Source organism: Sciurus vulgaris (genome assembly GCF_902686455.1).
Source record: "Sciurus vulgaris genome assembly, chromosome: 18".
Taxonomy (NCBI): domain Eukaryota; kingdom Metazoa; phylum Chordata; class Mammalia; order Rodentia; family Sciuridae; genus Sciurus; species Sciurus vulgaris.
Genome location: NC_136479.1, coordinates 9,678,921 through 9,694,319, shown reverse-complemented (window position 1 = coordinate 9,694,319; position 15,399 = coordinate 9,678,921). Strand labels below are relative to the sequence as shown.

Sequence of the window (15,399 nt, the reverse complement as noted above, 5' to 3'; positions counted from 1 at the left end):
GAATCCACAGGAGCATCAGAGAATGAGGTCTGCACACAGAGATAAAGAGATCTCTGAAGTACTTGTTAAATGAGGAAAAAGTAACAGAAAGAACAACGGATTCAGCAGGCTACTGGTTACTGAGACGCGGAGGCGTGAGCCCAGACTGACTCAGGAGCTGCTCACCTCTGCACAGATAAACCCAGGGCTCCTAACACTTCTCGCTTCTGGGTAGAAAAATCAAGGGCCAGGGTGAAGAGGTTTATTTTTCACTGAAACCTTTTTTAACTACTTGACGTTTTTAGCCTGTGTAAAATAAGATTTGTCAAGAGTCCAAAAATTTGATACTTTCTCAACTGTTAAAAAAAATAAAATCTAATCTCTTAAGTCAGACCCAGATCTGCCACTTCTCACTGTGGAATGCTGGGTGAATCACCTCATTTCTGAGCCTCAGTTTCTTCTTCTGCAAAATGGGAATCATAAATAATTACTTGTAGGGTGGATGAGGGTTAAATATAGCCCCACTGCTTAAAAGTATGTAGTCAATTTTTGGCCGACAGCAGTTACCCAGTAAACATCAGCAGCTGCTTGCTCTTGTTCACACTGAGAAGAGGGCACCCCAAGTGGCTCTCTGAAGATGCACACATGGTGCATAGTCATCGACGTGCTCTCAGCATAAGAGACTCCACAGGGTCCAGTGGCCCACACTGAGGAACGGAGTCACTGCCTGATTCCTGCCTACCCTCACAGCCTCACCCACAAGGCCTACCTCAAGGGGCTGGAACACTCGGCGCTGGTAGAGACATGGGCCTAGCCTGCCCCACCAGGACTCCTGAACCCCACGACCCCACTGCACATTCTCAGAGACAGGGCTGCAGACACATTGAAAGGCAGCGCCAAGTGAGACACTGCCTGAGTCTCCAAAGTGGACCTGGGTGAGAAACCTCCGCAGAGAAACCCTGGGAAGGACGAAGGCAGGGACTCTCCTCACCCCCGCTCCCACAGTTCCCTGGCCTAGGTGCAGTGTGGAGAGGGAAGACGGACCTCGGATCTGAGCTGAACCCAGCTCGTGCACAGTCACTCCGACTGGGTGCTCTCGGAACCTCAGAGAATCTGCGAATAGGGGTGTCACTCCTTAAAAGGGGGGCACGTCCCAAATGTGCTCCCCCCGGGGCAACCCAGGACTCCCTCAGTGAAGTCCACGAAGATACCTGCAAGGTCTGGGAACGGCCAGGAACTAAGCAGCGCACTCCATCAGTGGTGTCCGCTGAGCTGCAGCCAACGGGCAGGGGTCACTGCACAGCTGGCCCTGCAGAACAGGCGGCTCCAAGGCTTCCCCAGGCCAGCGCTCCAGAACCCACAGCCGACACTCACAGGCCGCGGAGCGAGGGACAGAGGAACGCTGTGAGCACCGGCGGGCAGAGGCAGCGAGCCCTGCTGGACCCAGAGGGCGAGAGGCCCAAGCCTCAACACCGAAGGTGGGCAGAGCGGGGGCAGGAGCACGATTTCAAGAGACTTCGGAGGCACGCCACCCAGTCACGGCACATGAACTTTATTAGGATCCTGACCAGTGCAAACAAATCTAAATTCCTGAGGAAACTGGAGACTGATTTTGTCAGGTTGCGGACACAATGCCTTTGATTTATTTGTTTTTACGTGATGCTCGGGCTCGAACCCAGTGCCTCACAGATGCTGGGCAAGCGCTCCACCTCTGGGCTACGACCACAGTCCAAGTGCAGACTACTGAACGCTGCTTGGATATTTATCGTATTAGGAGATCACTGGCAGACTGAAATATCTGTAAATCAAAGAATATGAAAGGCTATGCACCTGACCCGAGCGGGCGGGCCGAGTGCGTAGGAACGAGAACGGCCCTGAGTCGACACTGCAGAAGCTGCAGAAGGGCACGTGAGTTCCTCAGGTCCGTCTCCTCGAGTTCACGTGTGTTGGAAATTTTCACCACGATTGAAAGTGAATAATCAAGCCACAGGCTGAGGGGATGTTTACAAAATGTGTAACTGGAAAGTGTGTGAAAAGAACTGCTAGGAGTCAGTAAGGAAGCAAGCAATCCAAGAGAAAAATGGGCAAAGCTGTGAGAAATCGGTCACAAGAGTGGAGACCAAAATGGCAGCAGCCGATGAAAGGGTGGCCAATGTCCCTGCGGCCAGGAAACAGCCGAGACCCTCTCACACGCGAGCGCTGGTGGGTGTGGAAGCGTTGGCAGAGGTCTGGCATGGCCTGAAGCATCATGGGTAGGTGCGTCTACATTACAAGATGGCGGAACTCAAAAAAGTCCAAGATGCCAAACTTGGCAACTCCACACTTCGCCACTACAGAAACAGGTGTATGATGCACCTGGGAAGTGACGACAAATGGCTGCTAATGTCACAAAGAGAGGGACTGCAGACCTCACACCTCACCTCACATAAAACTCCACCCCAGCATGGAGCTATGTCACCAGCAAACTTAAACCTGAATCCAGCCTCCAGTTCAAGTGCCAACCTAAGGCAACAGGAAAGAGCATATGCCAATGACGCCAGGGACGCAGCAGCGAGGTTCAGGAGTGGAAGCTGTGAGGCAAACGACCCAGGGTCTTCAGTGAGCAGGCTGGGGGGGGAGGAGTGGAGAGAGGACAACGAAAGAAACACGAGGGTGCAGCTGAACACAGACAGAAGGTAGAATGACAGGTGCCCCAGCTAGGGGAGGAGAAAGGAGTCGATATTTAATGGTGACGGTTTCAGCTGGAAAACAGGTGGTCACCGCATGACACATGGGTGGACTGAATTACACACTTAAAAATGGTCAGGATGGGGCTGGGGCTGGGGCTCAGGGGTAGAGCGCTGGCTTCACATGTGTGAGAAACTGGGTTTGATTCTCAGCACTGCATATAAATAAAAATCCACTGACAACTAAAAAATATTTTTAAAAAAGTGTCAGGATGGTGCATGTTATGTTTTATATATTTCAGTAATTTTTTAAATGATGAAAAAGGAAGACACGTAAGAGATGTACTAGCCAATTACATGTGACCCTCATATGGATCCTGAATAAAAAAGATTATAAAATGATGGAAATTTGAACACTAACATTTGATGATAAACAGGAATTGGTAATTGGGGGCGGTAATGAGAGTGTATTTAAGTTTTCTAACTTTTAGACACATGTAGTCTACAGATTAAATAATGCCCAGGGCTTAATTCAGGTATCGAGAAGGAAACAAACAGGAAGCTTGAAAGGAGCTGGGCCCTGACCGAGCACAGCGCCACCGATGGACGTGTACACACATCCGGTCCCCTGCTCCCTGTGGGCCTCTGCCTCCAGCCAGTTCATACAGTCCTCAAGCGTTTAAATGAAGAAGCTGCAGCTGTGAGCACCCGAGGACCAGGGCTGGAAGGCTCATCAGGCCGCAATCGTAAGATACAGGGAATGACCTGTGTCCCCAGGGGACACTGACAATGTCAGAAGCCGTCTGTGGTTGTCCCTCTTCTGGGGCGCGGAAGCCGGAGACCCCCAGTGCAGGAGGCAGCCCCGTGACGAGGAACCACGTGGCTCAGGACAGCAGCAGCGCTGGGCTAGGAAATGCGCATGCCTGACGGTGGGCTGTGCTCCTCAAACCAGGACACCGAATTAAAAACGGAAAAGCAGAACAGGTGACCAGAGGTGGGACGCACAGCAGCACGCGGGTACTGTGAGGAACCAAGCCCGGGCTGCTGGTGGAAGTTCGTGTAGTGAGGTAGGAACAGGGAGGGCGAGGCTCAAGCCGCTCTCAACAGAGAACGCAGAGCGCGGCTGCACACGCGGGGCCGCCCCACTCATGCCCCTTCTGCCCACAGAGGAGACGTGTGCAGAGGTCACGCGGACATGCTGGCCGTGGGGACATGGAGGCGCATTCTTGGAGTGCCTGTGCTCTCCCACAGCCTTGACAGCCCCGGAAATGGACACACCAACACATGAGTGGGGCTGTGGGCAGCGGAGGCCAGGTAGACAGGAGGAGGGCAGGCGGCAGGGCTGGCCTGCCAGCTGGGAGCACTCACCGGGCCCCGCAGGTCGATGAGCTCCTGCCTCATCTGGGACACCAGGGCTTCCTTGGCCACCAAGGCCCTGTGCAGGCGCTCGTTGAACTCGATCAGCTCCCCGTGCATCTCTGCAACCTGGAAGAGACAAGCACCGCACCTTAACACCCAGAGCAGACCTTCCCCATGGCCTGTCCCTCCTGCTCCGCACCCTCATTCCCGCTGCGGTTCAGCAGTGCCAGGGCTGGAGACGAGGCGCTGCTTACCTATGAGCATGTAAATCTACCCATAAGTGCAATGCGGTTTGACTTGCTTAATGTTAACACTTTGGAGGTGCCAGTCCATAGTTCGTGGTCAGAGTCTGCTGTATCAAACCATATTTGGACCTTGGAACTCAGGCTCAAGTGTTTATTTTTTCTAGCAACGGTGTTTTCCCCCTAAGCTGTGTTGTGTGTCAAGAATCTCCCTGCTAACAGCAAGTGAGAGTGACAGCACTGTTCTGACACCAGGAACGCAGAGCTAGAGTCTTCTCCAGGATGGTGCCAACTACGGCGACAGATACCAGCCAGGGCACAACGACATCCCCGTCACTGCATGCAGGATATGCCCCACCACATGTACGTCCTGGCTTTGTCACAGGAGCTCTGGGAGGCAGGGACAGATGCTCCCACCTTACAGCAGGAGAACTAAGGAGCATATCAGGAGTCTAAGGAGCTGGTTCAAGGCCGTGCAGTCAACAAGGGGCAGGCGAGAGCCCTGGCTGTGCCCTAAGATCCTGCCACACGGTGCCTCCACGTACCATTCGGGCCCGTGGTGAGCAGCGGACCTTCTCCAAACTCAACGATGCAGTCCAATATATTTGGGTGAATCTTGAATAAATAAAATGGAGGTGACTATAGGGTGGCCCATAACCAACATACAGCTACTCAGCTACAGTTTCTTTAAATGTCGTAGAACATGAGATGTCATCCTGCCATGCTGCCCAGAAACCTGCAAGAAGACTCCTACAAGCACCTGAGAGGGAAGCCCGGGGAACATGAGGTCAGGCAGACCCCGGCCCCCGCCTGCCCAGGAGCTCAAGCCCTGGATGCAGCACAAGCGTCATCGTGGTGATGCTGGCCTCTTGGAAAAGGTCACGGGAGATAAAAACACTGTCGGAATGAGGAAGGGACACAGAAGCAACTCGGTGGGCCGACCACTAAGCTGGGTCTCAGCGAGGACAAGAGGCACCGGCCTGGTCCAGGTGCTTCCCTCCCATTGTTCCACTTCCCTTCCTTTGGATTCCCAGCAGTGAGCACGCTCTTGGTTATCAGCGAGACAAAGGCTGAAACTCTTTAAGGCATTAAACTCCTTAAAGGTTGATATTCTTCACCTGAAACAAAAGGAACCCCTGTGTGATCAGCATGAAATGCATCCAGCTCCTCTCACTGGACTGCTTTTGTCAATTCCAATGCACTTCCTGTCCCCAGGGTGCCCCCAACCCATGTGAAACGTCAAGTGAAAATGGCCAACCGATAGTGCAAGAAGCGTACAAGCAGCCAAGGACACTAAGTCACGGAGCCTTCTCACCAGCTTTCTTTGTAAAGACCCAAAATTAATACTTCCGGTTGCCTGATTCCTTTTGTATAAGAAAAGCTTAGGTGATCCTCTTTTGGCCTTTAACAAACAAATACAATATCTCTAATAATGTCTGTGTGAATCCTCACACAAAAGTCACATAAAACCTCCGCGAGCTTCCTCAGGCTGCGAATCCACTTACCACCCAGCAAGCAGGAAATTCACAGCTGCCAGGAGCACATTAAATACCTGCTAATGTGCCCCACAAAGTTCCAGCTTAAATAAAGGCCACTGTCATTCCAATAGCAAAAAACAGTTTTGTATTCTTGCCTTTGCTCTGCTTTGCAGTGGGAGCAGAGAGCTGCCCTGACTTCCCATCAATGCATAAAACATTGAAAATTTCAGGTTTAGGAGGGTTTGTCATGAGCTTCAAAACCCAGGTTCCTACTGCAGCCAGAAGAGGAACTTGACCACATTAAAGCTTCCATTTCACTGGGAAATGGGGGAGGGACCCAATGCAATTGAGAAGATGAAGCCTGATGAAATAATTTCATCATGAAGCTATGCTGTTAAGCTAACCTCTGAAACTGAGCTTTTCTACTGCATATTCCTACAGTCAGTCACTGGAATGAACAGACTTCCTCTTACATAAACCATGAGCTCACCGTTCTTCAATAATTTCCAAACTCTAGCACAACACAAAACAAATTCAAGACTTAGAGAAGCCTCAGAAAGGAACTGAGATCACAAATATTTCCCAGTACCAGAAAAATAAAAGTAGGCGGCAAAACCACTGCCGCCTGGAACCTTCATCAGGCTTGCAGGCACACACAGATCTCGCGTGATCATCTTATTCACGAGGGCCATAGAGAAATGCAGAGAATGGGACACGGAGAGAACAGGTACCTCCAATCCACGGTGCCCTGAGCAGCAGTGTTCTTCCAAAGTCACATCTCATATTGTCACCTTCTCTTCAATACCTTCAACGTTTCCCCCACCCTAAGGATAAAATCCAAACTCCTCTCTTCAACCCCCTCCTCTTGCTCTCAGTGTCTCCCTGACATCACTCAGCCCTACAGGACGTCTGTTCCATACCCACACGAAGCTCCAGGGAGTCACCATGTAGTCAGAGGAAACTGTTGGCAGGGGCCAGAGGCTGGCAGGAAGTTGGGAGGAGGTTAAGGTCAGGCTTTGGTGCAAGGCAGGCCCAGGCCCAATTGGCTACTGATGGTGTGCTTGCTGCAAGACAGGCCTGAGGCTCATCCTCTACAAAATGGGGATTAAATGCCACTCTGGCTTCACTGGGCCACTGTGCAGAGGAAACGGTACTGCACTTCACAGGTACCTCTGGCAGGGTCAACGCTGGGTGCTGGTATAGGAGACATGGTAGAGGAAGCAAAGAAGCAGGTCTCTGGAGGTCAGCTGGAAAAGGGCCTTCCCTCGAGATCGTGCCCCAACCCAGGATGTGCCACACCAAGGAGTTGGGTGGCTGTGGGTAACACTGTTCCCAAAGCAAGAAGGCTGAGGAGCTGCTAACCATCTGCCAGGACAGGTTCCAAGGGAACCACAGAGTTCACACCCTGTTACATTTGGTCATGCCAACCATGATAGAGCCACTTGAGGGAAGAGGGGTGTCGGGGAAGGCCTCGCCAAAAGACACCCAGGAGTCACCATCTGGTAGGCCTCAAGGGTGCCAGGCAGCCTCCAGGGGCGGATTCTCCTTCATCCCCACCAGACACCGCTGTGTTCTGGACGTCAATGCTCAGGACCCAGGGCCAGGTCGAGATTCAGGTTTCTTTCTGCTCTTAGTGGTTTTGTTCCAAGGGCATTAGGGAGGAGGTGCCATTTAACAACACCAATGACAGTGACAAGTTAAAAGCCACAACCAGGTGGACTCAGCTGAGCAAGCTGAGCCCAGCTGTCAGCTCCCAGCACCAGGATGAGCCAAAGGGCAAGGCAGGTGGAAGATGTGGCCCTCAGCTGTGACAGCTGTAATCACAACTGATCAGGTGACAAGGTGCCTGGCTGAGTCACCCTTTGGATTTCGTCCTCTGGCTGGAGAGAAGAAGGTGGAGAGATTTAGGAAGTTTGAGGGATAGGGCTGCTCAGCACCACCTCTCAACATGTCGAAGACCCTGATTCCTGCCACGCTCACCCCACCTCTCTTCTTGCACACATGCTCAAAGCACAAGTTCAGCGGCCAATGGCTGGAACTTACCTCAATGCCCACCCAAAGGGGACTGGTTAACTGTCCCAGGGGTCCCCACGTCCCTAGTAACTGCCCCTTCGGCAGACAGCACTAATCAATCACAGCACTTCTTTAAGAGGACCCCTAGGCAGCCATACCAATCAATCAGGGTCTTAGCCTAGCATGTGACACCTATTTAGTAGCTCTGGCCTAGAAGATGGGAAAAGTGTCTTCAAGAAGGTGACATTTAAGTTGCGATCTAGAAGATGATGTCTTGGGAGTTTAAGGAGAATGAGAAATTCCTTCCAGCTGGAGTATCGGGGAAGATGATCTCCAAAAATAATGTGGTTGAAAAAGCTTTAAATCTGTGAAAATCCCAGGGATTATCATAATTACCTGCCAAATCATGAAAGGATTATAAATTGTTTTTTTTAAGCCTCTGGCATTTTTCATTCTAGAAAGTTCCATGTCATCACATCCAAATAAATAATCCTTCACCCTCTTTGAGTTAACAAATTAGATGTTTCTTGGTTGAGAACAAGACACCTCCCTACACCCAAAATTTCCATAGCATCCGAGGCTCTTCTGGTCACATCCTCAAACTCTCCAAGAGCATTTACGGAGAAGCTTCAAATCCACTGACCACCTAGTGAAACCACACCTGTCTTCCGGCCCAGTTCACAGCAGCTGACGGAGGGGTCTGGAAACCTGTGACGGCTGCCTGGCACCGGCCGATTTCCACTCTGCCAGAACACACTTGTGAACACCAACTGAATGCCAGGCCTCTGTGGGCTTTAGGAACCCCTACAGCCCCGAAGTAGCTGGGTTACAGATGACAGGCATGTGCCACATCGCCTGCTAAACACTACTTTCTTATAGTATGCCACCGTGGTCTTTAAGAAAATCGAAGAACGTTAACTAAATTGATTGGTGTCCAGATCCAACCCAGGATGCAGAGGCCTTGGAAGTCATCAAGAACTTGGAGCTGCCATCGGTCTCTTTGACCCCAGAGCTGTGGAACCCTCTCGGAGATGCCTGGCCACACGCATTGACCAGAGGAGGCAGGTAAGGCTGGGGGGAGTAGGAGCCCAGGGTCATGAAGTCCATGAAAGACAGCAAAGTCAGACCTCCAGTTATTTTGGCCCCAAAGTCCATGCTCTTTCCATCACACGGCACTTCAGGGGACAAATAATCCAGGAAGGGAAATAATACAACCGTCTGGGAGTGGAGGAAATCCAGGCTCAGGGAGGTAAGTGCCCGCTTCCTGACCAGGTCATAAGAGCCTCCATGGTAAGAAAGGGGAAAGTCTTGAAACTGAGGTGCTCTCCCCACATAAGGGGTGAGGGTGACCAGGGCAGGGGGTGAGGGAGGCAGGGCAGAAAAGGGCTGGCTGAGGGAGCAACCCCTCCACACCAGGAATGGTCCACCTTCTATCCACGTGGTGCTTCATGAACCCCACAACTCCCCACCAGGCAAGAGCTATCACTGTCCCTAAATGGTCAGCTGAGGAAACAGAGGCACAGGAAGGGAAAGCAACTTGTTCAAGGCCACACAGGAAGTAAGCAGCAGACGAACACACTTCTAAGCCCCGACTTGTGACGGCACTCCTCCATCCTGCCTCGACCTCACAGTGAAGGGCTGTCTTCGTCTCCCACTGCCCTGAGCCTCCTGAAGCCAGTGTGTCTTGTCACAGGCCAGCTTGCAGACTCCCCTGGCAGGGGGACCCTCACAGTAAGGAGCACAGAGTAGACAAGAACCTCAAAGGCAGGGCCTCCTGTGGAACTTGGGGCCCAAAGGACACTGCAGTGAGGATTCTGGGAGCCCCCAGGAGCCAGAGAGGCCTTCTCTAAAGGGACTTTTGCTGAGATATTTTTGAAATAAGTTTCTAAATGAAAAGCCCAGCATGAAGACAGACCAAGGGGCTGCCAGATGTCACTTCTGGGTGTGTCCCATGGAGGATCTCTTTGACCCAGATGGAACAGAAAAACGAAGGACGTGGAGGTCAAGTCCAGCCCTGCTTCCCACTGCTGTGTGAGCTTCAGTGAACAGTCACACATCTCTGGTCCCTGGGATGGTATTTGTAAAGTGAGAATGCTGTCACCTACTGGACAGGGCTTCAGGAGGTGCACAGAAACAGGCCCAGCCCCCACGACCCCTGAGGGTCAGCGTTCCCAGCACTCTCCCCCCGCACACGACAGGGCTGCAAGGGGCAGACTGGCCCCCGCCTCACGGAAGAGGGAATCCACACGCACAGAGGCAGAGCGTGTGCCGGAGTCCAGAGTCTTCAAGCGGGGCGGGTGTCTGACTCCAGAGTTCAGGGTCCTGCATCTCCCCTTCCTTCTGGTCCACCTTTTGCCTGGATTCTGCTGTAAGCAGGGCTGACCTGAGGTGCTCAGGTCTAAGCCCTCTCAACACCACATCATAAAGCCACCACGGGCCAGCACTAACACAGCCACCAAGGCGAGTGCAGGCTCCTAGGTAACCCTGGTGGTAACTTTGCGATTCAAAGATCCCCTTGCGTTTCAAGGCCTTCTGTGCTTGGAACACCCAGCCCCAGAGAGGAAACAGCACCTGGCTGGGATCACCCAGCACCAACACCAGCTCCACCGGTAAGAGGAGGCCTCCGAGACCCAGGTGTCCCGTAACTAAGGGAGCCATGGTGGCAGGGCAGCTGCTGCGAGTGACCCAGATGACCCTTGTTCTCGCTGCCTCCCTGGAGTGACCATGAAGGAGCAAGGGCAGAGGACCCAGAAACGACAGGTCAACAGAGCACCCAGCACCTTCTTAGTGGCTGCCTGACACAAATGAGCCAACGGCGTGAGAAAAGGCAGAAACGAACCCGAGGCCCAGCTCTGTGTGGCCCTCGCCAAGTGGGTTCAAAGCAGGTGCTGGCAACTCTCACCCGACTGCTGGGCACCACCAGGACAGGGCCACAGCATGGCAGGTACAGCGCCAGCTCCAGAGCTGGCAGTCACTGCTTCCCAGACCCAAACGTGGGCAACCCACTCTCACCCCTGCATTTCAGCTTCTTGTCCACAAAGGAGGCGAAGAACAATGAGGCCTCTGTGAGGCTTAAACAAGGAAATGCACCAGAAGGGTCAGCCTGGGGCGTGGCACACACAGGGCACACCATTAATGCCACCTGCTGGCACCACATTAAGCAAGCACCTGCAGAAACAGGCAGTGCCCCGCCTCAACTCCCTCAACCCTGCCCCCTCCTCCACCCTGGCTGCTGGACCACGGACCGCCCTCAGCCTGGACAATCGGCACGGCCCCACTCCCTGCCCATGCTCCAAGGACTCCTGCACCCAGACCAGATCACCCACGCCCCCTGCTGAAAGCCCTCCAGTGACGTTGGCGGACGAGCTGACTGCTGCAATCTGCTTCAGAGTAATGTGGGGCGAGTGACCGGCCCCCGCTGATGGGCACTGGAGCTGGCGGGCTGCCCACTGGCCACAGAGGAGTACTGCACTCTCTCGTCTACCTTCACGTTTCTCCATGATCCAAAGTGTAAAAAGCCCTGCAAGGGCTTCCCCGTAGTTTCCTCCAGCTGGGACAGAAGCGAGGAGAGGAGAGGGGGGACGCCTTTCAAGGGAAGGGCTAACGCTAACCAGTGAGCACCACGCCACCCCACCTCCCTCCCGCACACCCCAACACCCTGTCACCCTCAGGCTTCACCTCCTTCCATCAGTCACCCCCTTGTCCATGACGGCTCCTCAGGGGCAGCAACAACCATGGCTGATGGGGAAGACTCACTGATACACCGGCACACCAGCCTCTTTTGTGCAAGTAAGAAACAAGTGCCCTCTGAGTGGCCACGGGCCTGGGGTCGGCGAGTGGAGGGCTCCCAGGGCCACTACCATGGAGCAGTGTCACTCAGCAGCCTTAGATGCCATGCCAGCATTAGCCTTGCTCCCATTTTACAGAGGAAGAGACCGAGGCTGCAGGGGCTGTAAGGGCCATCCCCGGTCACACAGGGATGGCTGCAGGCCATGCCCTCCTAGTTTCAGCACACTGCAGGCGGGCCTTCCCCTGGGCCGAGCACAGGATGTCACCTGGCTCTGCAAGTCTCTCCAGACGGCCACCGATGGCCCGAACGCAGCGGAGAAGGCACAGGCTCCCTTCGGTGCGCACAGCAGTCACGCAGTCTGCCTGCACCACGCGTACGGCACTCTGCATCCCCTGAGCCCAGACAGTGGGTCAGGAAGGCCTCTGAAAGGCTCACGGGCCCCTCTCAACAGCTGCAGCTCACACGGGGACATGCTGATTTCTAAAGATCCAGGCTGGCTGGCAGCTCAGCGTTGGCCTTGTCTCCTTCCCAGGACAGAAAGCTTTTCTAGGAGGGACACAGAGCAGGAGGAGGGGCAGGAAGGCACTACCGGGCAAATTCAGGAGCACGCGCTCTGACCACGCACCTCTGCCAGCCCAGGGCCATGCCCTTGACCTGGCTCACCCACAGCCTCCGGCAGCCCACCCAGGGCACGGCTCCCTCTTCAGAAACCCACCTTCGACACCTGAGGATTCTCATGCCTTCACTCCAGACACGTGTTGACGTCTACCAAAGGCCAGGCCGCCTCCAACGCGGTGACTCAAGAAGCAAAGAAAAATCCAGTCCCTGTCCTCAAGGCAGCCACATCCCCACCGTCACTGCCCTCTGACAGATGTGCACGCAGAGGCTAGCAGAGGCTGGGCTGCAGTCGGAGCCTGCCGTGCCGTGGGTTGGGCCCAGGGCCTCCTACGCTCGCCCTCCCCCGGAGCCTCTTGTCACACACAGCTCCCTCAGCAGGCCCCGCGTGGCCACCTCTCAGCTCTGAAGCCCCTTGTCCACAGGCTGTTCAGTCGTGTTCCTGCCTCAGTCAACCAACATTTATGGGGCAATTGTGCGCCAGGGGTGGTCCCGGGTCTCAGGGTGCGAGGACCCCACTTTGCATTCAAGGACTCCCTTTCTCGTGGGGATACAGCTGATCAAGTTCCCATGGGGTGTGGCCAGGGACAGCAAGTACCCTGAGGTCCCCGGGAGGAGAGGTGCCACTGTGCCGGGGCTCAGGCACAGAGTTGAGGACGCAGCCGTAAGCAGAGGCTGGAGTGTAGGACAAGGGCAGCAGCGCAGAACAGGTTTGAAGCCAGGCAGCCCCCAGCCCGCCTCCCACCTGCTCCTGCTTGGACGGTACAGTGGGGCTCGTCCTGCTGAGCGGGATGGTGAGCTAGCAAGAACTGACTCCAGAGCAACCAGCCTGGCACGGAGCAGGGGCTCACCACAGGGCAGCTTATTATTATTCCAGAGAATTGGCTGCCAGGCCCAGCAAGTTACATAACACCAGGCACCTAAGGTGGGCTTCCCAATGCAGAGGTTTCTCCAAAAACTATTTCACTCTGAAGTGTTGCTTTTACATTTATTTTGCAGGATGGTGGGAAGCACAGACTTTCCTATAAAGGTGTAAATTCTGAAATTATGTGGCTCTTCGTTACATTCTAATGTTTTCCAGAAATCAGGGGAGGCCCGTGTGCCTGTTTAATCATCTTCCTCTGGAAGGAAAGCAGAGACCTACTGAATATTTCAACCACAGCTCAATACATCATGTCCAAGTTTCAAAAGAAAGACAGTAAATGAAAACCATTAAATTTTATGAGGATCAGACTGTTTCTCTTCCTTGAGAGTCCCTTTGTCATACCAAACAGAGCTCACGGGAGGCAGAGCACAGCCCCTTCAGGTGGCGGCTCTGCTCCTGCTGGGAGAGGACACAGCGTTTATTTGTGCGAACAGTAATCTGTGAACACAAACACCAGCACCGAGGGGGCAGGGCCTCCCCTGTGCCCAAGGGCAAACCAGCAGTGTGGGGCAGTGGTCTGGAGGACGCACTTGGGGCTGGATGGCTCCATCTGCCAGTGACCTTCTGGTAACCTTGGGAGAGTCCCCCAGCCTCTCCAGGCCTCAGTTTCAGCATCTGCAGAATGGCAGCCCAGGGACACCCGCCGTGGGGTTGTCAGGAGGCTCAGGGGCCATGCGTAACCAGGCTCAGTAAGCCACACTGCGATTTTGGTTCTCACACCTCTGACTGGCGTCCACAAACGCGTGACCCACCACTTCCTTCAGACCCTGGCCACCCCGAAGGCGGGATGGTTTTGCAAATCAACGTGGGATTGAAAACAGATACACGGGGCTAGAATCTGGGATGACGCTTGCTGCTGGCCCACGGATAGAAGCAGGTGCTGTCTTTGTCCAGGTGTGAACACGGAGGCCTCCGCTCCACCAGCAACACCGAGCTCCCAGCCTGTTGCCTCGGGGCCATGGTCACAGCCGAGATCATACGTGCTCAAGGCCGAGCCCAGGGCTCCTGAGCAGCTGCGGCAGCAAACGTCAGCCACCCCCTTCCTCCACGGGGGCCACAGAACACACCTTTCCTCAGGGTCACTGAACTCCATCCCTAACTCTGCGAGGACAAGGTCACAGTCGGCCAGCGCCCCGTCGGCAGGAGCTGGAGCAGTCAGCTGGACCGGGAGCAAGAGGGAGCCCACTCCCGAGTCTGAAGGAGGAAAGGAGCTCGTGTTTTCAGGAGGAGCTAAGCAAACTGGGGTCGGGTCCAAGGTCCTCACTTCCTGGCACAACATGCTGAGCTGGAAATGAGATGGCCACCATGAGGTCAGGAGCCCACAGCTGCCCTGGCTCTAGGAGAACGGGCTGGACACTGGCACCCACCAGGCATGGGGTCAGATCCCACAAGCTTCTCAATCCCTGTGCACAACTGGGCACAAAGGCGCCAGGCAGAGGTTACGTATGTCACTTCTGGGACACAGCACAGGACAAGGGTGTGCTACCCTGCCACTGCCCCTCCTTCTGCCCCACAAGGCAAGAGCACGCTGTTCTCAGATGGCATGGCACCGTGTGGACCAGAGTGCACCCACCTTACCCCTGGACGCCCACAGAGGACACAATGCCGATGGGAAATACGCCACTTTGTTTATTAAACCGCCAGACGGGCTCCTGATCTGCAGCAGAACCAGCCCCACCCTGACTAACCCGAGCCTCTGCACAGCCCTGCATCCTCCTTGCTCTCTCACAACCGGCCTCCAAGTATGGGGAATGGCACAGGGGCCACAGATGTCTGCCAAGGCAGCCTCACAGCAGCCACGGGAGAAACTGTACTCAAACAAGTCGGGTCACTCAAGGTCTTACAACTAACAAGGGGTGGAGTCAGTGTTTTTTCTTTTAATACATGGGACAGAACCCAGGGGTGCTCTACCGCTGAAACACATCCCCAGTCCTTTTCTATTTCAAGACAGGGGCTAATTAAGTTGCTGAGGCTGGTCTCAAACTTGTGATCCTCCTGCCTCAGCCTCCTGAGCTGCTGGGATTATAGATGCGCACCGCTGTATCTGGCTTGAAACCAGATGGGCAGAGAGTGCAGTCTCCTTCAGTGAAGCAGGAAGACACTCCATGTGAATGGCTAACAACAGGAGACTCCCAGGGAGGATTCTGAGGATGTTCTGATGCCCAAATATCCACAAATAATCAGAACCTTAGGGATGTGGGCTCTTGAAGGGGAGAGGGAGAAGAGCCTTTTGGTCCCTCCCAACTGTTGTGGAGGTTCTGGCCTCTTATTTACCTGGTAAAAGTGACTAGTAGTAACCACACAATGCCCTGAGTGGTCACCCTACACCAGA

The 15,399-nt window shown here is 54.2% G+C and overlaps 1 protein-coding gene across 6 annotated transcripts in view; it reads right to left on the bottom strand.

Annotated features, from left to right (window-relative positions):
• The window catches only part of SNX29 (sorting nexin 29), a 389,392-nt gene that overhangs the window by 128,902 nt on the left and 245,091 nt on the right, over positions 1–15,399 (bottom strand). For all 6 annotated transcript variants that reach the window (XM_079121408.1, XM_079121409.1, XM_079121411.1 and 3 more), the window contains one exon: positions 4,014–4,130. In XM_079121408.1, the coding sequence (XP_078977534.1) occupies positions 4,014–4,130 (117 nt within the window). Of the gene's footprint in view, positions 1–4,013; positions 4,131–15,399 lie in introns of those variants that run through there.